Source organism: Oenanthe melanoleuca, chromosome 1A (assembly GCF_029582105.1).
Source record: "Oenanthe melanoleuca isolate GR-GAL-2019-014 chromosome 1A, OMel1.0, whole genome shotgun sequence".
In the NCBI taxonomy this organism is placed as follows: Eukaryota; Metazoa; Chordata; class Aves; order Passeriformes; family Muscicapidae; genus Oenanthe; species Oenanthe melanoleuca.
Genome location: NC_079334.1, coordinates 535,241 through 559,480, shown reverse-complemented (window position 1 = coordinate 559,480; position 24,240 = coordinate 535,241). Strand labels below are relative to the sequence as shown.

The window sequence follows — 24,240 nt, the reverse complement described above, 5'->3', positions numbered from 1 at the left end:
ATATTTCTTTACAAATCCTCTGTTTTATAGTCTTGAAATGTAGCCTAAAATCTGCTTTCCTGATACAATGTGTAATCCAGAAATAAAAAAAGAAAAAAAGAAGGAAGGAGTTTTCACTTCTGAGAATATTCATGAGAATATTCCCTGCCTTGCAAATCTCTTCCTTATGTTCTTCTTTTCTGCTGGTAAGGGGAGAATTGAATAATACTCCATATGGTAAACAGCAGTTAATTTGATTTCTTTGGATACTGTTTTACTAGTCCTTTACAAGTGTTTCCAAAGCCAGATTCAACATAAGAAAACCTTGAACAAGTTCCTGAAGAAGTCAATAAAAAATCATGTCCCACCCAGTACAGAGGGTGCTTTGCTCTGGGTTTTCTTTGCCATTTTAAATCACAAGAAGTGACTGATGCTGAGTGTGATGTCTGCCATCCCAGTGTTCTCCTGCCCCTCACCCCTTGCTCTGGCACAAATGAAATAAACTGATTTTCACTCCACATGAGGTGTTTCTGAGTGAATTGAGCCTTCACCAGGATATTTTCCATTGCCATAGAAATGTCAGGTGCAGATGAATTGCTCTCACACTAAAAACATGGTTTCATGTTCCTACACAATAGTCAGCTGTTGCCAGAAAAGCCAGCTCCAGTCACTTTACTGTTCCCTGAGCGTGGAAAAAACCACCTGAGAAGGGAAACAGCTCCAGATTGTGGCTGTCACTGAGGTTTAAGGGAAGGGAACTCAGGCAGGGTCACTGGAGCTGTGCTTGTCTCTGCTGCTGCAGCTCTTGCAGGAGCAGCCTGAAGCAGCAAAATGACAAATGTTAATTGTTATTTCCCTTGTGTTGTGAGAGGAGGACACACTTGTGAGAGTCAGGGTGTGAGAGCAGGGCTCTGCTGAATTGTGATGTTTGTTCTGGGTGTGTTTCCTGCCCTGCTGCCAGAAGTGCTGACAGCTCACTGTGTAAATAAACTGCAGTTATTCTGCATTCATGGAGTAAAAGGAATAATGCAGATCAGTCTGTGCAGGTGGTGAAAACCAAATGGGGATGGTGAGAATCCTGCTGCTCCATGCTGCCCTTCCTGGGCACCTGTCCTGGCCAAGTCACCTCTTAAAACACCTGGCTGTGCACATGAAGCACTTCTGAAAAGCAAATCTGGGGGTTTTATTACTTTAAATAATTAATTTGTGTTTACCCATTATACAGATTCTTTCTCTTCATTTAAAAAGGCCAAATGACTTTAATTAGAGAAAGTGTTACTCTTATCTGCTCTGCTTCCTTACCTTCAACCATCTCTCTAAATTGTGGTTTTTATTTTCTAAGAAACTTGGCATTGAGATAGGAAGAAATAAAGCATTTCTAAAGGATATAGGATTTAATATTTTACTGTATTCAGGTTGACTTGCTTTTTTTGCTATTTGTTAGGCAGACTGGTTCTCAAAACCAATTAATTTTCTCAAAATAACTTTTATTGTGGATATTTTGTATACAGATCAGCTCTCAAAGTTTCCCCACAAGCTGATTGGCATCCACACCTCTAAATTAAAATAAACTGCATCTGCACCAGGATTGGTAGTTGATTTAGGAGCAAATGAACATTAGGTGTTTCAAGAAAACATTGTAGGGTCTGTTTTAAAGGATGTGAGAAGATCCTTAGGTAATTCCTGATCTACTTGTGATGATGTCAAACAAATCCCAAACCAGTTTTATTTCTTGCTGATGTTTCAATCCTTTGGAGACTTGTAGAACAACTTCCTGCTGTTTTTCCAGGGCAATAATATTATTATTTTTCAGCAGTGGTCAGCTGCTGGAGCTGCAGCCAGGTGAGCAGAGCCCTGGCACCCTGGACAAGTTCAGTGTCCCAGCTCAGAGCCACCCTGTGTGTCCTGGGTTGGACTTCACCTCCCAGAATATTTTAATGGAGTTTGTGCCCCTTTGTCTGGGGTGAATGCTGGCCCACACATGCTGCAACCTCCATTAATTATCTCTGGGTTCTGCTGCACTTGTTTGCATTTGCTCTGTCACTGGACCACCAGGATTTGTCAATTAAATCCTCACAATGCCTTTAAGGAGGCCAGTGATTAAAGCCTTAGTGGTGGCGGTTCATTTAGAAAATAATTATTTTTATGAACTTCAGCCTCAGTGCTTTCTTGCACTATGGGATCTGTTGGGAGCTTGAAATGCAGGATGTGTGTGAATAAAACTACAGCTGGTGGGCAAGTGGGTGCACCAGCATTTCAGCTGCTTTCTCCTGCCAGATTGCTAAAATAAAGGTTTGTAATCATTTCCCAGATGACAAGGACTTAGCAGAAGTTTGCCAGACCCTTTTTCTCTCTCAGCATTTCTAGGAAGGGTCTAGTTGTGACCTGATGTATTCTGAGGTAAGGGCTTGATAAGCATGGTTTTCTTTTAAAATTCTGCTGAGTTACTAATAGAAATGTGGTTTTATTTAATACAAAAATGGCTGTTTAGCAGATTTGTGTGGTGACAATGCAGTTCCTAAATCTGAATCAATCTGAAGTGATCAAGAAATGGAAGTTGTGAAGTTTTCTGCTACACTTCTGGATAACCTTGGCTGAGATGATTGAAGGATTGCTGTGATTTGCACAACCTTAAGAAAACACCAAGTGCAAAAAAACCAAACCTTTCATATAGGAATATGTATATATTGATATGAATATATAAAAAAACCCACCATTCATACAGGGAAAAAAAAATCCCAAAAAACAAACAAAGCTGAGTAATGCTAAATACTGCCAGATAAGAGAAAAGTAAAAATGCCACCAAAGGTAGAAAACTTGAGATAAATAAGGTATTTAACTCCTCCTGTTAATGAATATTGGTTTTTTGATCCCAGTGTGCTTAAAGAGATTTGCAGAGCAGCACTGTAGTTTTACCAAATGTCTGTTGAAATTCTGCTGTTGAATTTGAGGTAGTAATTCCCTGTAATTATACATATTTTTTAATGTATCTATTGGATTTGTGACTCAATAAATTCAGGACCTTTACTCTTTTCTACTTTAAACAATTCACAACTGTTTCCACATCAACAGGTATTAAACTACCTAAATTTTCTGCATTCACTTTTCTTAGGAGTATCTTTAGTGTTTTTCTTAAAAAATGTAATTACTGAAAAACATGTTAAAATTACTGAGAAGAATTGCTATTAGAGTTGCCTTCTCCTGTAAAACATCTCTAATTTTCCTACAGTGAACTGGAAGCATAAGTCAGAAGTGCCTTTTGAATTCCTGCTTCTTTTTCTGATGCTTGCTCAAGAGCACATCTGCCTCAGGCTCCCAGTAAATCAGGAAAGCCAAGGCTTGCATGGCTGGGCTTGGTGGTGTGTGGTGGAATAATTCTCTGTACACTGAGCTTTGAAAGCAGGAAAAGTTGGTATGTGGCTGTAAAAGCATTTGCTGAAAGTTGTTACTGAATTTGATGCTTGCAGTTGTAAGAGAACTGAATTTCTCTAATTTACAGGGTGTGATGGATTTCTTGGAGTCTTTTATTGAAACCTTCTCCATCTGTAATAGGGCACATGCTATTTTAGCAAGTATTTCATCCTAGCATTTTGAAAGAGGTTTTTAGTTTTTTTTTAAATTTGCTTTACATAATGTTTGCTTACACAGACTTAGTTTTACCCTGGAAATATGTCAGGAGGGCTTGTTGATCATACCTGCCCAGGTGGGAAAAGGCTATTTGCCCTGGGATATGAGTGTCCCACTGAGAGGAAGGGTTAGAGTTTTGGGGCAGCACTGCTTAATCTTTTGGGAAATAGAAATCAATGAAGAGCTGGAGTGCTGTCCAGAAATGCCCAGATGTTTTTCCCTGCAGCAGCAGCACAGATTCCCAAGCTGCTGGCACTGGGGCTTGTCCCTTCTCCCCCTTTTTCTGGGGCTCCCTGGTGCTCATTTTCCATGGAGCTGTGCAGCCCCATTCCCAAACATGTTGTTTAAAAACCTTAATTGGAAAAAGGCTCCTAATTCTAAGGCATGGCAGCACTGGCCAGAAAGTGCTTGCATGTGCTGTTCCCTGTAAAATGTGGCATGACAGATTTAGTAAAATACAAGTATGGCCACAGACCACATCCTTGCTTGCAGTTGTGCAGGGACTGCATGTACTGAGGTTTTTTCCAAGTTCAGACAGCTCTGTGTTAGGTAACTGCACTTATTGCCATTGGAAGTGAGACATTCTTACACTACAAAGCAAGCTGCCAAGGTGGGAATGGCTGGTTTGATTCACCCCACTCCCCCTGCCCAGGTGGGGAATGAGGGGCTGCACAGAAACAAAAAAAAACTGGCTTAGATTTGTCTTGTGTTACCTTGAAATATCAGTGCAAAAATTCAGCATTAATGCAGAGAGAGCAACTTTATTGCTCTGGTAATCTTGGTCTTCTTGCCTTATTTGTCATCTTTTAAAGTATTTTTTCCTGACAAATGCATAAAACTGCTTCTCATAAGAAATCTCTCTGAGTATATTGGTGATGTACAGGGGTTGTGTGTGTGCATAATAGAGATTAAATTGCCAGCCTGTAAATCTTAGGACACAGAATAAATGTTAGGAAGCAGATATTTGGTGCAGCATTCCTCTGAGATGTGTTCTTCAGGGCCCCTTTGTCGGAAGGAGCAGTGTTCCCAAATTAGAGATGTGGAGTTGTGTCCTGCTTTGAGATGTTCTGTGTTCAGCCTTTGCTTTGATGGCCACGCTGACAATGGGCAAATGAGAAGGCTGAGGAACACATAAATAAAGGCTGCAAAGAAAGGGCACAGGAGAGGCTTTGAAGTGGCATCTAGTTTTAATTTGAGTGGGAGAAAACCAGATGTGTCTTTGGGAGTTCTGGCCCCAGCTCTTTTTATTTTTGTTTTTTTTTTAAGAGGAGAGGGAGCTCAACCAGATCACTCAGTGGAGGGACCCAAACCAGCTGTTTCCACCCTGGCACTTTGATCTGTGTTGGCACTTTTGAATGAGCTGCTCTGCTCCAGAGGAAAAACTTCATTTTAACTTCATTTTAGCTGTGTGCATCATCCTGCACAACTGCATGACACATCCCTCTTTTCCCACTCCAGCTGCAGTTATCTCAGTTCATTTCTTGTGCAGTATTGACAATGATCATAGCAATTTCTAAACAGCAGAACTGATCAGAGTTTGTTTGGCTGGCTTCTGTAACCTGTGTTAGAACAAAACTTTGGTACCCAGCATTTTGGGTCAGCATCCTGTAAGCACAAGACAGAATAAAACAAAGAAATCTGCTTGTTGGCATGCTGTGCACCTGGAATGATGGGCTTAGTGCTGCTTACAAATAGAATAACATCTCTGAGTGATATTTTGTATTTGAGGGCTTCTTTGTCTTTTTCAGTAGTCCTTGGGTTGCATTAAGCAAACAAAGATTGCTGTTGGCTGTACATTTAGTGAGTAGATTAAAACTACACAACTAGGTTTTTTTGAACATGTCTAGAAAATAAGTAAAAAAATCCTGTCTTCTAAAGAGATTAGGAGTCTCAAAGGATGGAGAGGAGAAAGAGAGTAGATGAGAAGGCAAATAACATGAGTCAAATTCAAGGTTACTGTTATTTCTAACCTGAGCAGGATAAATCCTTTTGTTCTGAGGGCTTGTCCATGTCTAAGCCACCTTATAAATGATGCCAAAGCTTGCAGGTTTCAGGGGAAAGGATTGGAAAGGAGAAGTTTGGAAATTCTGGAGAAAGGGGGTCAGGTTGAATTGGTGCTGTTATGTTGGCATCAATTGTCTTGCAGTGAAATATCTGATTATATGTCTGTCATATATCTAATCAAATATGTAATCAGATATCTAATCAGATATCTAATCATGTGAGGCTGTTTTGGTGGGGTTAGGCTGTGTGTTTTCATATTTATTATTATTTTTATAAATATTTTCATATTTATAAAATATATTTAATTATATATAAATACATATTTAATATATTTATAAATATTTTCATATTTATTGCTTTTGATTCTTTTCTGGCAGGTATAAAGCCACCACTGGAATCAGTCACAGAATGTTATCTTGATGCATGCAAGAACTGTGCTCTATTTTGCATTGCAGTGCTGCTCTCTTGCCATCTCAGTGTAGATTTCTGGAGCCCAGCACGCCCCAGTAGCAGATATTAATAAGGAATAGTTTGTGCCACTGACCAAGGGGGAAGAATATGCTCATGAACAGTAATGAAATACTCAGGGAATTTTTCCTGGCTTTGTTTCTAGTGTTTAGCATGCCATTAATACAGATTCCAGAATAGTGAGGGTCAGCTGTGGCCTTCAGTACAGGTGCAGAAGACTGTGTGTGGTTATCCTGTCTTCTCAAAACATGGGAAAAGCTGGAAGGAGAAGAAGGAGAAGTAAAAAGTAACACACTGGCTTCTAGCTGCCTGTGTCAAAATGAATCACTCTTTTACCACATATAAAATACAGGCACATGAATTTGCAGAGCTGAACTCTGAATTACACACTGGACTTGGTATAAAGTTGAAATTAGAGTTCTCAGTTTAAAAAAAATAGATTTTTGCTTTATTTCCCCTGAGATTTATTTATGATGTATAGATTGTTGTAATATAGTAAATGAAATTCTAAGAGTGTGTGTGTGTGTTCAGGAATTTATGGATGACTGAACAGCTGTCTGAATTGGATGTTGATTGTGAATATCAGACTGTAGCTTGACTAAAACTCTCTGTACTCTGCAAGGGGGAGTTTAAAACAAATGCCTTAACCTGCTGTTATGTGGGAGGGTTATGACAATAATTATCAAGCTTCACTACACCTTGTGCAAGTATTTTGAGGAGCCTTGTCAAAATACCAGCTAAATTACTGCCAAAAACGCAGTCATTAGATGAGTAATGAGAAAAGTTTTCAAATGGAAGTATTTAAAATCTATTCATCCAGTTAGACATGTTTGCAGTCATCACTCTTAGCTGGGTTTCCACTGTTCACCCATGAGATTTCACTGGTGTCCCAGTGAAGGGCAAGAAAAGCCAGATTTCCCTTTGCCTTGCCCTGTCACAGGTCAGGGAGGGAGGTTCTGTGCAACCCACAGGGTTCATGCCTGTGATTGTTTTCTGCCTTTTTATGGAATCTCAGCTGCCTCCTGCACATCTCAACATCTGTGTGACTGGTGAGCAGAACTGTGTTTTGTTGAGGCTTTCCTGGAGGTTTTGGAGCTCTGACTTGATGCATGACTCAAACCTGAAGCAAAATATTCTTGAGTATTGCTCTGTTCTGAACTCTCCCTTCCTTCCCTCCTGGATTTGTGTGGCTTCCCCACTTGGGTATCATCAGGGAGGTGCACTCACCCCAAACCTGGGGTGTGCCTCCTCTCAGGTGCAGTATTTCTGGTCCCTGAGCAGAAGTCCTGCTCCATTATTCCCACATTTATGGGTGTCAGATGGCAGTCACTGCCAAGGTTCAATGACAACAAGAAGGAAACATTTTGGCAAAGTGTTTGGGCCAGCTCATCTCTCCACAAGTTTTTTTTTTTTTTTTTATGTTTTTCACTTTGGTGTGAGAGTTTATGAAATAGCAAAGGGGGAAAAGAGGTTTTGGAAGGGGATAAAAAGAGGACTCACAAAAGAAAAAAAAACAAAGAAACCTGTGTGCTTGCTCAGGAATGTTTTGAATGTGAATTCTCTTTAATCTGGGCTGAGAGGCATTGTATGGCCATGGCAGTTAGGATGGCACAGACTGTCCCCTTTCCTGTCTCCTCATTGTCTCTGATCAATTCCTGCAGCTCCTTCAGGGGCTGAACTTGGAAACCTGCTGAACCTAGAGCAGAGACCAGGGGCTGACACTGCCTGCTCACCAGCCAGGCTCTGGAACACAGTCCCTCCATTTAGGCATGAGCTTTCTAAAATCCCAGTGGGGAGCTGCAGAGAATTCTCATCTTGCACTCCAGGTTTCTGGAGGCTGACCCATCCATTCACCATGAAGGTAGTGTGGATTTTTTATGGGGCTTTTGTTTGGAGGCTGCTTTTAATCAATAATGCCCTATAATTGCAAATTGTTATGACCCAGATAATTTTATTTTAAAAGTGGAGAGTATTAAGGTAGTCTTGTTAAATTCATGCCCTGACACCTCAGCTAGACCATGGCACCAAGTGCCACATCCAGGGATGGTGACTCCACTGCCTCCCCAGGCAAAGCATTCCAATACACAGCCCTGCCTTTGCTGTGGCAGTTGTTGAATTTGGGAAATTTCTTCCAGGCTGTGTTATCTGCTGTGCTCTGTCAGCATCTGCACTTCAGATAATTAATGCACAGGAGCATTCTTGTGCTGCTCAGGGTGGAGCTCACTCCAGGCACTGGAAGGCACTTCTGAGCAGCAGCCTGGATTTGAAAAGTGGAGCTGGGATTGCAGCCCCTCACTCTTATTCCAGCCACTGAGTATTTATCTGTAATATTGGAAATTTTAACCTATTATCTTCATGTCCTGGGGATGAAGACAATTGATTTTGCAGTAATGTTTTAACTTTGCAGAGCAGGATGTGTGTCTCATGTTCAGCCTGTCCCTGTCCAGCTGAAATCCTGTTCATTAATACATGAAGTCATAGCTGAAGTGAATTATCTATGTTCATATATGAAAACTTTTATATAAAACTTATATATAAAGACTTTTTCTTCTTTCAGACTCCAAAATGGTTACCAACCCAGAGCCAATGTTTTCCATCTCTTTCAGAGCATTAATGAAGATTCAAGAGTAGTTCTCTCTTTTTTCTTAGTGCGTGTGCATTTATATATAATGTATTTGTGGCTGTGTACACTTATATTTTTATATACCACAATGAAAAATTCTTAATTGTTTTCACTGAGCTGATGCACCTGATGCACTGGATTTACATAATTAAGCTGCACAGTCAGAACTTTTTGCCTCATACTTTTCTTCTCTCTCTCTCACAGTCACAATGAACGGAAGGTAACCTGCAAACACCCAGTGACAGGACAGCCATCACAGGACAACTGCATTTTTGTTGTGAATGAGCAGTAAGTGCCTTCTTTCACCCCATAAACACAGCCTTTCAAGCCCATTAATAATGAAGTAAGATTCAGTGATCACTAGTGGCAATATTTATTTTTTCCAAGTCAGATGCATGTGTTGATAGTTCAGATTACTTGACAGTAATGATAAATATTTTATACTGATTTTTAAGATATCAACCATAGCTCAGATTAGTTCTGTGATAGAAATGCATCACATTGATGCACTGTATGAACTTCCTCTTGTCACTTTAGTTATTCTGTAATTTTAGTAAACAACCTAGATATTATATAAACTTCCAGAAAGGGATAAATTTTATGATCACTGAGGGAAAGTCACAGGCTGTTTATCTATAATGTTTGCCTGCCACTTTCTCCTCCATTGATTGTTTCCTTGGCCACCTCCTGAATCACTGGATAGCAGCTGGGATTTGCTGTCCTTGCATTGTTTTGTAGAACACACAGCAGTAGAGGGCCTGCATGCTGACCCCAGGGTTTTTGGGGTTCTGGTCCTGCTCCCCAGCAGTGCTGCAGCTCAGGACATGGTGGCTGGAGTGAGAACCAGCAGAGCTGGCCAGATTTCACCTGAGTGGGGCTGTGGAGAGCATCTCTTCCCATTTTCCATCTCACACTCATAACCTTTTTCCCTCCCACCAGCACCTTGTGCTGATACAGAAATTCTGGTTTTAAGCAGCACCTGTAACAGATTGGAGTTTAAGCAGTGCAGGTAGCTCTGCAGTGAAGTGAGAATTGTTTCAGGTTGGAAAAGTAGGACACAGCTGATCCAGGGTGCTTTTCCTTGGCAGCCTGCACACACAGCATGTTCCAGTGCTATTACATATTCTGTTTGCAGGACTGCTGCAGCAATGTCATCTGAAGAGAAGAAGGAGCGACCTGTAAGCATGATATGTGAAGCAACTAACTATAATCTGGCATCAGATTATGCTGCTCATCCCATGAGCCCTGTGGGCAGAGTAAGTCTTTATGTCCAAATAAATCAGAACTAAGATAACTCACTTGTTCCACAGGTACTAGACAGTGCTGTGTGTTAGAATTCCACTGAAACAGAGAAACAATCTGGTTTATTTTTCAGGGCACATGACTCTCCCCAGTTTAATTTGGAAACTGAAGTGTCTCAAAGCAGTTGTCACTGTAGCTGTGACATTTTTCAGGTGTCTCAGATCTCATGACTTGCACATATTTAAATTGACCTTTCTGATCTGTGGGAACAGCCAAACCTGGAGTGCTGGTGAGACACCTGGGCCAGCATTGTTGCAGAAATTGCTCCATCACCATTGCCTGGTAATGAGAGAGTTGGAATTGTGTGCAAGAAGGTGTGAGAGAGGTGGGAGTGACCCTGTGCAAACAGCAGGTGACATTGGACCAGAAGTCCTGGCTTCCTGGAAAAGTCCTGGTAGATGTTGAGGGGAATTCTTGGGTCACCTTAATTTATGTTTCTCTTCTGCATTCACCCAGTTTCTCAGGAGCTTAAGGTAAATGCCCAGATGTTCTTACCAACTTCATTGGATAAAGCTGATGAGCATATTGTGTGCATTCTAAATTTTTTTAAAAGAATTTTCAGCTTTCTTGAGAAAGAAGTGCACTTGCTACAAAACTAAGAAGTACCTTTTGTAGGAGCCCAAGAAAACAGCTTTGATCAGTGATGGCAGACAAGAGCTGTCATCTCTTCTACCCAGCAGTTAACAGTTAAACAGGGGGGAAACCCTGTACTTGAGCTAGTCATTGAAAATGTTAACCCTGAGATGTGCTTCTTCAGCAGATTAATCCAGCCTGCAAGGGAAAAATAAACTTTGGAATGTGTTCTAACTGAGCAAATTCCTTAATGTCAGAAACTTGGATTGAGATAATTGAGTTACTGTGTGGTGAGAAACATTGCAAGGATCCCTTAAATGCATTTTGGAAACTTATTGTTGTTTTAAATATCTCATGAGACAGGCAGAGTCCTTGATCTACGTTAGAAAAATGTTATTTAATGAGAAAAGTGTCTTAATCTATTAATGTTGCTGAGGGGAAAAATAGAGAGTCACAGATGTATTCTGAACAGTAACAAAATCCATCTCAACTTTCATATGATCATATTTAAGTCCATGCAGGAAAACCAGTTTAAAATACAACAAGCTAGAAAACCCCCAAACAACAACAGTAAAAAATAAACTCAAAACCAGCTAAGCCCTAAAACAACCCAACAAGAAAAAGCCCAAGGTAATTTCTTGTTAGAGTCATAACAGTGATGTGGAATGCAATAATTGCATAGCTAGTTCTCTCAAAATTCATTTTCTGGGAAGCAATCTCAGGTTAAATATGCAAAATTCATTACAATTTAGGAGCAGGTGTGTTCCATTTTTCACACTCCTCTTTCAAAAGAGAGGTTGAAAATGCCCTTTAGCTTAGTGTTTGTTTCATAGTCTTAGAGAAAGAAATTGAAATTTCTATGGCCCAGTTACTGTGATTTCCTTTACTTTCATTGATTAATGACACTTTAGTTTCCTGTGAAAATAATATCTGGAAAAAACAGACTGTTGTTCTACTTCTCATTCCTCCTATTCCACTTATTTAAATGCCCTTAAAATATGAATGTGATTATTGTGGCTGTATAATTACTGTGCATCAGTTTTCAGATGTGAATTTGTCTGAACTAGTGCAACACCATTTAAATTGATTTTGGGGAGGTGAATGCTGTAGAACCACAGCTGATATCAATCTGCCTTTTCTGGCAGCTGTTCAAGGGTGAGGGGTTGAATTCTTCCCAAAGATGAGTGGATAGAAATGGCCCATGGGTTGTACCTGGGTACAAAACTGATTTTCTTCTGTGGTTTTACTCATGTCTTCAAACAGCAGAGCCTGAAATTCTAAACTCCTGCATGTAGTACATAGAGGCCTGGTGTATTGTGGCACAATAAAAAGGAATAAAATTGGTGAGGGAAGATACAGAGAATTAATTACAGAGGAGAAGGATGCTTTGTGTGGTTGCCAAAGCAATTTTTTTAGGTGTTTTTGTTTTCAGAGATAACTGATGACACCACACCTGATATTGGAATGTACTGAGGAAAGGAAGAAGTTTGGGGTGCAGGCAGTACCCCAAGTTTCAGACAAAGTTTCAGACAGCTTAGGAGTGTAGGAGAGAGTTCTTCCTTGCATTAATGTTAATTGATCCCAGGTAGATATGGAACTTGCAGAAGTTTCTGTTTTGTGCCAGAAGGACTCTCTGGAGTCTGATGCTGCTGCTGACCAGAGGCTGATACGAGGTGAGGCAAAAATCAGTCCCTGCCCAGTCTTAATTCTAATCCTCCTTTCCCACTGTACACATGAGGGGGCCAAATACCAAATTACAGCTCTGCCAAGTGCTGCTTATCTCCAAACATGGAGCCACTAGCACAGACCCCTGGCTGTGAAAACCCACAGGCTTCAGATTGCTGCAGAAGGATTTATTTTCATCTCTCTGTAGAATTAAGAAATTGTTTCTGTAGTTGTCTTTTATTATCTTATTTTCCTTCCAGCTGTTAAAATCACCGCCTAGACAAACAGGATTATGTGCCATAAATTGGTTTTTGCTGTGTAAAGTCATTGGCAGCCATGGTTCAGATCTGCTGCTCTCCTTTGCTGTCCTGGGTATCAGCACAGTGAGGTGAACACTTTTCTCTCAGGCAGCTCCTGGCTCAGCTGGGCTGTTCCCAGTGCTCATGAGGATTAATCCCTTAGTTTGAGGTGTTTGAGTCCAGCTGTGAGTGGCTGGTGGAGGTGCAGCCGTGCTGTCAGTTCTGGGTTCCTGGTGAGCTCGTTGGCACCCAGCACAGGGAGCAGGGGCTGTGCAGGGCATTGCTGTGCTCAGAGCTGAGCATCTGCTCTGTTCTCATGGCTCACATTCACACCAGCCCAGGGCAGTGCTCCTGGGGCAGCTCAGATTCTGGTCTTGCCTGGATGGAATCCAGTTTGCTGTGCTGGCAAACCAAAGCACACTGAGAGTGAGTGACAGGGAGATTTCTTCAGCAGCTGCCCCTGGTCCAGCTGAAATGCTGAGGCAGAAACCCAGCTCATGGAAAACTGCAGCACTGGAAGTGCTGGAAAATCCAGAAAGTAGCATCAGGTTGTTTTGTGGTTTGGAAGATAATGTGAGCCTTGAGGGCTGGAAACATATTTTTAAGCAGAAGTTGGAAGTAACAAAGATACAGATTTGTGCTCTCTGAGTTTACATGCAGAAAATTCCCTTATTAGCAAGGTTCTCAACCTATGCTTTTCAAGTGTACATGCAATAAATTGAATGTTAATTACTGACTTCTGTGCTAGTTGTGAAGCTAGGAAAGAAGCCCCACATAAATCCTGTGTTTTTCTACCAGCTAAGCAGGGGGAAAAGCCACTTGCAGGGTGGCACTGATGCAGTGTGCAGCCCCAGGTGCTGGCTGAGACTGCAAAACCCTGCTGGGTGTTTGTTTTTGCAGTTTTGGGCACTACCCCAGCTGGAGCTGGGCAGTATGTCCTGTATTTTTTTTTTTTTTGTGCTGTGGGGTAAAAAGTACTTGAACCCTTCAGTTTGGTTTTTTTTTTCCCCCCCTGTCACAGTTTGAGATAATTATTTATATATGAAAGATCACAGGATGGCCAGGGATCCCAGCATAACAAGAGGAGGAGGTGATCTGAAGTCTGAGAACTCATAATTAGTTTATATACACACCTTCAGTGTTCCAGTATCCCAAAATACTCATTGTCTTAAGGTTCAGGGTCTGTTGTGAAGTTACTCTCTTTATGTGGTGTGTGGCAAAATAATTACAAGTCATCTGAAGTGTTCTCTGTATTAACTAAAATTAGAAAGCTCTTGTGAAGCTGCATTTAATTAAAGGAGGTTTGTATTCACTGCTGGGAGGATGTGAGCCATTAAAACTCTGCTGTTAGCTCAGTGAAATTGGAGTCAATATGGGTTTTATCAGCCCTGCCTTAGAGCTGGCTAAATTATCTGAATTTGTTAGACTTGGCATAAGTGCTTGGTTGTCTTCAGAAGCATCTTTAATGCCTTAGCTGTTTTACAAGTTTAGGAAATTCTGGAGCACTCTTGAGAGGTTTTGAACCTTTAATACCTGATGTTGGAATAGGTGTATTATGAATTATTTGTGATCAAAGTGTCAGCACAGCTTTTGTGTGATATGCCAATACAGCAGTCATACAGGAGAGCAGGGAGAGCTCTAGTTCACTTTGTAACTGGATTTTGATATGTTCTTTGTTACACATTCCTTTTTCACATCTGGATGCCATAATTCTCTTGGCTTCTTACAAGTCTTTACCCATTTTGCAGCGATGGAATTTTTCAGAATAAAATGTGGAAGATTTTTCACTTTTTCTTGTTAATTAGGTTTTCAGTTGCTTACCCTGTCTTGCTTTTCAGAGCTGAGTCAAATTTCTGTATCTCCATGGGAAATTATAAGCACTCTTGATTGTTCTTATATTCCCTCATGATTCTTGCAGGAAAAAAATACAAAACATTCTTGTTTCATTGTTTTGTAGACTCTAGGCAAGCACACATAATTTTTGCAATTTTTTTTGCCAAGCAGTGTTGTATTCATCAGTTAATGACAAAATCATTAACATCATTATGTGCATCATTGGTAAAAGCTGCACATAATTGAAGTTAAGTTCTCAGCTGCTGGTATTTAACCTGCTGTGGGATTCTCTCTGCAGCCTGTATAAAACCCAGCTTAGTTCTGTGATGCACATTGAGAGAATTTCTGTAGGGAAGCCCCACACCCTGATTTCCAGCAAAACCTGGGTGGTTGGTTGGCATTCCTCCTTTGGGAATTCTGCAGAGCCTCATGATTAGTCTCATAGCAGAGACAGGGAGGCTGAAACAATAGATAAATAAATAAATAATAAAAAACAGATTACATTGTCTCAGTTCAAATGGTGGGTTTGAAGCAGAGACGTGAATGCAGCTTTAAAAACTGACTTGACCTTCTGCACAGGAGTGTGTTTGTCACATCTCATGGTGGCTGGGGCACCAGTTCCTGCAGAATTTAAAACACAAGTAAATGTTCAGCTCCTTGAAGCTGCAGAACAAACTCTGTAAATGTAGGCTGAGAAGAATGAGGTGTGAATTGTGCCTTTTCCAATTCCTTTGGGTTATTCAAGTAGAAGGATGAAATCTAAATTGCTTTATTTTTCCCACTTCTCTTAATCATATGTAGTCATTGTAAATTGTAAAAAGTGTAAGCAACAGCTGATACAAGCTCTGGAGTTCCATGAAAGGTTTCTAAGTAAACTTTAGTGCAGGCAAATAAAACAATGAATATTCAAACCAACCAAGAGATCACAGAACAAATACTAAATAATGAGTTTATTTTAGGAAAGGGAGAATTATATCTTGTTGGAATCTGAATAAGTTTTCATGTGTTAGGTCAGTGTTGCAAACAGAAAAGTGTGGAATTTCTTGCCCAGGTGATGCAGTTTTGCATAATTAGTGATAGTTGTGTGAATTTACTTCTCTTCCTACAGCTCAGTAGGCGTTCTGCCTACCTTAGATAAAGTCAGGTATGTATTTGGTTGGGTTTTTTCTTGTTTAATAAAACCCCAAAACATCTTTTAGTACTTGTCTTGGGATTTATCTTTATATTCTCTGCAGAAGAAAAGAAAGAAGTGCTGAAGCCAGCAGAGCCATTGCAATAATCATTTATCTAAAAAAAGAATAGAGTTTCTGTTCTGCAGTCCCCAGAGGAACACATACAAGAAAAAGATCTTAAAGAAGAGAAAAGTGTTTTGATTTTTCTACAGGTACTGGTATCATGGTTTCTTTAACCTGCTCTGTTTAATTTAGACATCAAGATCTTCAAAGAAGGTTCATAATTTTGGGAAGAGGTCGAACTCCATCAAGAGAAATCCCAATGCTCCAGTTGTCAGGCGGGGCTGGCTCTACAAACAGGTACCCTGACCCTCTTCATCCTCTTCTTCCCTCTAGTGTGTGCTACAAAGACAACCTCTTCTGTAAAATACAGGGATAGCCATAGCAGAATGAAGCTGTAAACTGTGGTCTTCAGTTAATTAATTCCTTACTGGATGGCAGTAAATAAAGACACCATACAAGTAGAGAGTGTTTATTAATTAAACAGCTGATTTAATTTCAGGGATGTTGAGGTAATGGGAACACCCAGAACATTGGGGTTTTGCAAGTTTCTTTTGTTAGACTATATATATATATTTATTTTTTTTTTGGAAGTAATATTTTCAATTTAAAAATTGTAAATGAAGCAATTTCTTCATAAACTTCACACAGGTCTGTTTTCTTAATTCAAGGATAATCACCAGAGATGATTTTAGGTATTCCCATGGAGTGTAAACTAACCTGAAGTATGTGCTCTTTAGTTTTGGGACAGTGTTCTAGCCTGCTCTAGATTTGCTATTCTGCAATACCAGGCTACACTTGCACTTTTATTGGTTTACAGGAATTCAGAGTGCAGTAGCTTGATGAAAAAAAAATAACAACCAAACCCATTAGGCCATATTAAGAATCTGTTTTTAAAATCCAGTTAAGAACTTAAGAACTCATAAGTTAAACTCAGCTGAGACAAGTGTGTGTAATTTTGATCTACATAGTCATTTACTGTGCCTACCCAGACTGACTGGAATGACCTGCATATGTTTCTGGGGCTTTTGTTGGGCTGGGAACTACCCCAAAAACAACCCCCCCCAGCTTTTCATTGCAGAATCCCTCTTCTTCATTGTCACAAAACCTGTTTACTGCAAGAATATTGCTAATTCACACATGCTTTTCTTCTTGGAACAGATTAGCTTATTTATTAAATCTGATTCTGCCAGGATGTGTGTGCTGCAGTGCTCTGCCTTATTTACACTGCAGTCGTGGTGGAAGTCTTTCACTCTGATTGTGTGGTGTAAATTGCTTATAAGCATAAAAGAAAATTAATTTTTTGTAGGAATAAGCTTTATTTGGGAAATAAATTTGCTCTAGGGATAAGAGTGGTAATAGAAGGCAAAGTTCAACAGAGAGTTTCTTCAGAAAACAGAGGAGAGTGTACCTGAAGTGTTATCTTGCTCTTAAAGAGAAAAAAACCTGGTTGTTCCCTCCCCCCCTCCACATTTTATTTTATTTTATTTTATTTTATTTTATTTTATTTTATTTTATTTTATTTTATTTTATTTTATTTTATTTTATTTATTAAACTGTAGACTGTAATCTCTAGCATGCCTGGAGAAGAGGAGGCTCAGAGAAGCCTCCCTGCTCTAGAGCTGCCCATGCAGTGGGGCTGGTCTCTTCTCCCAGGTGACAAGTGACAAGACAGAAGGGAAGAGCCTCAAGTTTTAGGTTGAATATTGGGAAGAAATTCTTCTGTGAGGCCTTGGGGCAGGCTGCCCAGGAGGAGGCTGGGTGAGCAGCCCTGGAGGTGCAGTTAGGTGTGTCCTGTGTCCCTGGGGACATGGTGCAGTGCCAGGCCCTGTTCCAGCCCCACTCTGTGGTACTGTGCAGCTCCCTGGGCTCAGCCTGCCCAGCTGGCACTCCTGGCTGACCCTGGCCTTCTTGCAGGACAGCACTGGGATGAAGCTCTGGAAGAAGAGGTGGTTTGTGCTCTCAGATCTCTGTCTCTTCTATTACAGAGGTAAGTTTAGCTCCTGGGGGCTTCCCTTGCTCATTCTGCTGGGAGCAGATAAATTTTGGCACACCACTCAAATGTAAGAAACCAGCTGCTGTTTAATTTAATGGATTAAAATACTTGTGTAGCTCTCAATATCCAGGCCTGTTACTCTTCTTTCTCCTTTTCCTCTCCTCTCCTCTCCTCTCCTCTCCTCTCCTCTCCTCTCCTCTCCTCTCCTCTCCTCTCCTCTCCTCTCCTCTCCTCTCCTCTCCTCTCCTCTCCTCTCCTCTCCTCTCCTCTCCTCTCCTCTCCTCTCCTCTCCTCTCCTCTCCTCTCCTCTCCTCTCCTCTCCTCTCCTCTCCTCTCCTCTCCTCTCCTCTCCTCTCCTCTTCTCCCCTCTCCTCTCCTCTTCTCCCCTCTCCCTCCTTCCCTTCCTTCCTTTCTCTCTCTCTCTTTCCAGTTCTACACAGTTGCCTCCTGCCTGCCAGGCTGTGCTCAGAGGACACTCCCATTCACAGCCACCTCTGTTACTGAATTCTGGGTTGTAGTTTTCTCACAGCTTCTGTTGCTAGAAACAAAGTCTGTCGGGTTAAATCTGATTTTATGTGAATTACAGAGCTGGGATGGGGAAGGGATGTAGTGCAGGGGAGCTGAAACTGCCTTTGGAGTGATAAAGAGGATCTGTGTGCCTGTGGGAGCTGTAATCAGTGTTCATGAATACTTGTGAAATGAAACATTCTTAATTCCTTAGGAGTAGAAGTCTCTGCTGTATGTGGAACAAAAGTACCTCGTGTACTAGGTCAGATTTATTTTACACTTAAAAATTAGGTGCTTCTTATTCCAGTCTGGAGTTGGGTGGGTTAGTGATCCCTTCCCCAGTGCTGGAGTGCTCCTGAGGAGAAAACCCCACAGGACAGGAATGCAATTCTGAAATCAGTTACAACCCCTGCAGTTAAAGCAGGCTGGGAGGGGAGCACTGTGAAGCGTGGCAGAGAGGAGGAGTGCACACAGGGGGAGACTTTGGGAGTGCAGAACTGGTGCTGGAGCTGCAAGCAGAGACTGATGAACTGAAAATGGTGTTTGAAAGTGCAGCAGGGTCCAGTCAAAGACACAAAAGCTCTGAAATATAAAATCTCTGTTTGCCACTGGTTTAGTTAACAAATTCTGAATTATTCAGATGTGATGGTTAGGCTTTGTTTCTCTACCCCAAGTGGTGCACATAGCTGAGTAAACCCCTGCTGAGCCAATATCAGGCTAAAATTCCAGTTGTGGAGGCATCAACAGACTGATGAAGTTACACTGTTCTTACATAAGTGGTCATTATATATCTGTGCTTTTTGCAGGTTTATTTCAAACACTTCTTCAGGCTCCTTCTTCAAAAAGTTGTAAAGAAAGTGCTACATTATAGCTGCTCTAAGAAGAGATTAAATTGAATTTAAGCAAAGCACAGGAAGCTTGTCAGAATAAAAAAAGCAATAAGCAAAACTGACAACAAATAAAATAAACAGCTCTGTAATCTTACTTTTTATTTTCTACATGTTATTTTGCCCAATAATCTGAAATACAGGCAGAATAATCCAAATTGTTTGCATGATAAATGTAGCTTTAAGCTGTCACTCAGTAGAAAGTAGTTAAAACTGTTAAACTGGAATTAAATGTGTGCATTGATAGTCCAAAATGTATTAGAAGTGTCTGCTAAAATATATAAAGCTTTTACTCTAAAGCTTTTTATGTCTCTGTTAGTTCTGTCTCAGATACAGAAAAAATAGGAGAGGGAGGGTCATGCCCTTGCTCACAGACCATGGTTGTGGCTGTTGGGTTTTTCTTTGGTTTGTTGGTAAATCTTGCTAAACTTCCAGAGCTGTCTCACAGTGAAACACAACTCAGAGATGGGAAGAAAGCTCATGTCACATCATTTTCTCCCAGCTGAGAGATTGCTCCTTTTTTCTCCCCCAGGCATGAAGGACTATCCACTTTCAAAATAAAGGTTTTTGGGACAGGACAGGAGTTCTGCTCTTTTTCCTGTGTGCTCTCCATGCACAGCAGCCAAGCAGAGATGGCTGTGGGGCAGTGGGATGTGCAGATAAAAGCAGATGTGATTGGAAACAGATTTGTGAAATCTGGAATTTAGCAGTATGTCTTCAACAGAGGCCAAGGTCCTCCAGACATGCAGCTGTTCAGTGAAACAAAAATGCTTAAAGCACTGGTGGGGGTTTGCTCAGTTATTAGTCAAAATAAGATCTAGGAAAAGAGAACTTCTGCCCCAAACAGAAGTCCAGATAAAGTAAACCCCAGTGTTTGCCATGTCTTTGGGGACAGGGCACATTTCTGTGTGTGGCTAGCAAGGGGTTAAGGTTTGAAGGGAGGTGGGATGGTTTCAGGCATATTTAAAGGCACTGCTCAGTTCCTGGAAGTAAATCCACTCCCTTTCTATTCTGCCTTCTATCAGAATAGATTTATGCTCAGCCCTGCAGTTAAACAGCTATCCCAGAAAACAGAATTTTTACATCTGATCTGTCATGTGATACTAAAATGCCTGGGCACAGCTTTCTCCACATAAATAACTTAAATGAAGGTTCTGGCTTTTCAAAATCTAGGGAGTGAATGAGAACCTGGAAAAGATTTCTGAGTTCACACATAAACAGCAGTCCTGCTGTTTAAGTGTATTTTAACGGTACCAGTGTTAATTTTCCATTGAAATTTTGCAATACCTGTTTTCATCTTCGTTTCGTAGATGCAGTTACTTATTGTGGGCACTGCCTGCAACTGAGAGAAGTGTTATAGAGGACAGTCTGAAATACTGATTGTGAATAGAAGTTCTGTACATGAAATGCAATTAAAACCAACTTTATGAATTGCATCCAATTACTCCTTTATTAAATTATAATTGGATTTAAAAGCTGGTTGTGGCTTTCAATTAAAATGTCATTTTTTTTTATTATGATCTGATGATCTAAAATTCTATGTAAAACAAGGTTCTGGGAAAAGGGTGTTTGTTTTGTAGGAGAGTTTTTTTTTTTACTAATTATCTGAAACGTATGCATTCTTAATAATGGAATGTAATTGAGTGTAAACTCTTTGTGGGAATTAAAATATAATTCATAATTAAATATTATAATGGGGATTATGTAGTGTAATATGCTGGGGCTCAGAAGAAGAATGTGCACATTTTCTCTGAGGCCAAGTCTTAAGCAGTGTTTTGCACTGCTTGTGTTTTTAGTGAGTGGATCTGTGGTGGTGTTGTCCCTGAATGAGAGGCTTGGCTTCCACCTGCCCTTCAGAGTGGCTTGGTGGCTCTTTGTGCATTCTGCTCTGAGCTGAGCTGCTTGTCAGTGCTGTGTGTGGCTGAAAGGGGCTGCTGGGCTGGGAGGGGCAGTGCTGTGTGGCTCTAACCCCAGTGTGCATTCCCAGATGAGAAGGAGGAAGGAATCCTGGGGAGCATCCTCCTGCCCAGCTTCCAGATCTCCGCTGTCAGCCGAGGACCACATCACCCGCAAATACGCCTTCAAGGTGAGGGATGGCTGTGCCCTGCTGTTCTGTCTGGGGCACAGGAGCCTGCTCACCAAACTCATTTTGGTGTTGTTAGATAAAAGGGATTGACCAACAGCTTCTGAGGGGCTCAGCTTTGCCCTGGTGTTCTGTCTGGGGCACAGGAGCCTGCTCACAAAACTCATTTTAGTGTTGTTAGATAAAAGGGATTGACCAACAGCTTCTGAGGGGCTCAGCTGTGCCCTGGTGTTCTGTGTCTGAGGCACAGGAACCTGCTCACAAAACTCATTTTAGTGTTGTTAGATAAATGGGATTGACCAACAGCTTCTGAGGGGCTCAGCTTTGCCCAGATGTTCTGTGTCTGAGGCACAGGAACCTGCTCACAAAACTTATTTTAGTGTTGTTAGGTAAATGGGATTGACCAACAGCTTCTGAGGGGCTCAGCTGTGCCCTGCTGTTCTGTCTGGGGCACAGGAGCCTGCTCACAAAACTCATTTTAGTGTCAGTAGGTGAAAGGGATTGACAAACAGCTTCTGAGGCTGATTTTACATAATAGAGTAGCTCAAGTTTCAATACTCAGCCTGATGTAAATAAAGACTTAATTACCAGAGTGGGGAAATGGATGGATATCTCTTGGTAGTGTTTTCTTTTTTTAGTTTGTGGATCATAAATCCTGTGTGGTGCTTTACCATTTATGAGCCAGCATCTGCAGCTGAACTTATCCCACTAATGAAAGTTCATTAGAAATTTACATACAAAGTATCATAAATAAAAATGAGAATTTATTATCACTTAAATGGTGATATTACATTAATCACTCTTAGGAGTGTTTCATGGCAATCTTAAATCATTATATAAATTACTTTACTAAGCATTTTGTTCTGACCTTTTTTCATTGTTGTTTTATGAGCTCCTTTTGGCACTTTGTTTGGTCTCCTAACCAAGACATCATTTATTTACTATGGTAAGTACAAATTAAAGCTTACTGTATCATTTAGACTGCCAAAATCTATGCTAAAATCTTATTTATAAGAATTATATTGAACTCCATTAATGAATGCTCAATATAGTTTTTAGTAGATTGAAGAAATTTAAGGGCTTTTTGTTTAATGTATTAATGAAGAAGCAGCTATGATTGAAAATTATAGGCAGTTAATAACAGGCACTTATTTTGAAAATACGAATTCAGTGACCAAGAAACACTGTAGTGTTCCTTTTGATTTTTTTTTCTGATCATATTATTTGCAGAAATCTTGTTAGATAAAGCATTAGAGCGGATATGCAGTAACTATATTTGCCTCTCTTCTTTTACAGAATCTTACATTTTTATTGCAATGACCATGTCATTTCCAATCAGGCAGCTCATCCAAACATGAGGACCTATTATTTCTGCACAGATACAGGGAAGGAAATGGAGTTGTGGATGAAAGCCATGATAGATGCAGCACTTGTGCAAACAGAGCCTGTGAAAAGGTAGTGTGGATTGACAGAACATGGGGCAGTGTATTGCTTTCTCTTGTTTAGTTTGATTTCTTTAATGAAAGAATGTAAACTGGCTAAAGTGGTTTCTCCTTATACTGAAGACCCTTTACTAACTGGACAGTGTTGGATAAAATTTTGAAGTAGCAAAAAATGACCTGATTTCTGTTCTGAATACTGATTGTCAGGAGCTAGAAGAAAAAATCCCTTAGCCAGTGGCACCAGAGGAAGTGCAGTGACAAATATTGTGTGCAGGCATGTTTGACTTCCCTGCCCTCCTGACTGAATAGCAGCAGCAGCTCAACTGGTGGCAGCCTTTGGCTCAAACCTGTCATAATCCTCAAATTCACTGCTGGATTTTCTGGCCAAATTAACCAGTGGTACCTGTGGGGAGCCATTCTTGTTCATCATTAAGCTGTCATCAGATTTATGCTTACCTGATCTGGAGCCTTGTCTTCCTGTGCCCCTGTGTTGACAATGAAAAGCAAATTATCCCTGGAGGCTTTGTGTTCTCAGAGGCTGAGCCCTGCCTGCTGCTGTCTCTCCACTGAGAGTCATTTTCTCTCAGAGTGGTCCCTTGGGTCAGCTCCATGGCATCTCTAATGGAAACCTCATCAATTGAAAGTTTAAAAGCTCCTCATTATTGACAGCACAGAAGTTATTGCTGATGGCTGCTGTCACTTGATCTATTTTCCACTCTGTTACTTCCTGCTACCCTGGAGCTAAATAATGTCAGCAACACTGAGAAACTCTGAGTTTAAAAAAGTAATAAAAAAATTGCCATGGACACAGATACCAGAGAAGTTTAGTAGTAAAAACTTCATGTGAAAAATTTGGTTTGTATTGCAGATACAATGGTAATTTACATAAGGAGAAATTATGAAACCAAATCAAACCCACGAAAATCACATATCAATTCTATAAACACTGTGTAGAGGAGCAAACTGAAGGGGATCATTCTCAATCTTCTTCTGATCCAGTGAAATGACCTTCATTTGATGGTTGCAATACTGTGAATATCTGCCTGCATATCACAGGCAGAGCAGGCTTGCCAGCAGCCAAACAACTGTCAGAAAAGCAAATTATATAACAGCATCTTGTTGTTTTGATTGAGGCAAGAAGCCTCAGGATGAAACAGTAGGAGATGTGACCTCTTTGAAAACTTTATTGGTTGCCTTGAAATAATTGCTTCAGAGAAAATAGATTTCAAGTCCAAGTCTCAAAGAATTCCATATCTGTTAGCTGTAATAAGGAAGAAAACCCTAAGACATCTGTTTTCTAGAGAATCCATCTTTTGGCTGGTTCTTAAGTTCTTAAAATGAAACATAGCAGGATATGATCTTATGCAGAAGAAATACTGTTCCTTCCCTGTAAAAATCTGTTAAGTATTAAGTGTCTTATTACCTCATCTCTGAGTAACCCAAAGTTTGGCATAAATGGTTTTGGTTCAGTCAAATTTGGCAGTGCTTTTGTTTCTGAATTCTGTTTTTTAGAGGTTCTGACATTGCACTGAATACAGTTTTCTAACAGACTAGGTACTTGGAATACAATAAATGAGTAATTAAGAATTTACTTCCTTAAATACTCATGTAAACTGATGTTGGGGCACTTCTAATTGCCTGTTAATGTAAAATGCCCAATGATAAATCCAGAGTTTTTTACTCTGTAGTATAATTAAGTAAAATTCTTTAAACCTAGAAA

At 40.5% G+C, this 24,240-nt stretch overlaps 1 protein-coding gene across 1 annotated transcript in view; it reads left to right on the top strand.

Annotated features, from left to right (window-relative positions):
- PLEKHA5 (pleckstrin homology domain containing A5) overlaps positions 1–24,240 on the top strand; it is a 142,363-nt gene that overhangs the window by 70,204 nt on the left and 47,919 nt on the right. The window contains 7 exon segments of the mRNA XM_056511691.1: positions 8,906–8,989; positions 9,837–9,957; positions 15,801–15,905; positions 17,523–17,595; positions 20,983–21,037; positions 21,039–21,081; positions 22,418–22,533. Of these exon segments, the coding sequence (XP_056367666.1) occupies positions 8,906–8,989; positions 9,837–9,957; positions 15,801–15,905; positions 17,523–17,595; positions 20,983–21,037; positions 21,039–21,081; positions 22,418–22,533 (597 nt within the window).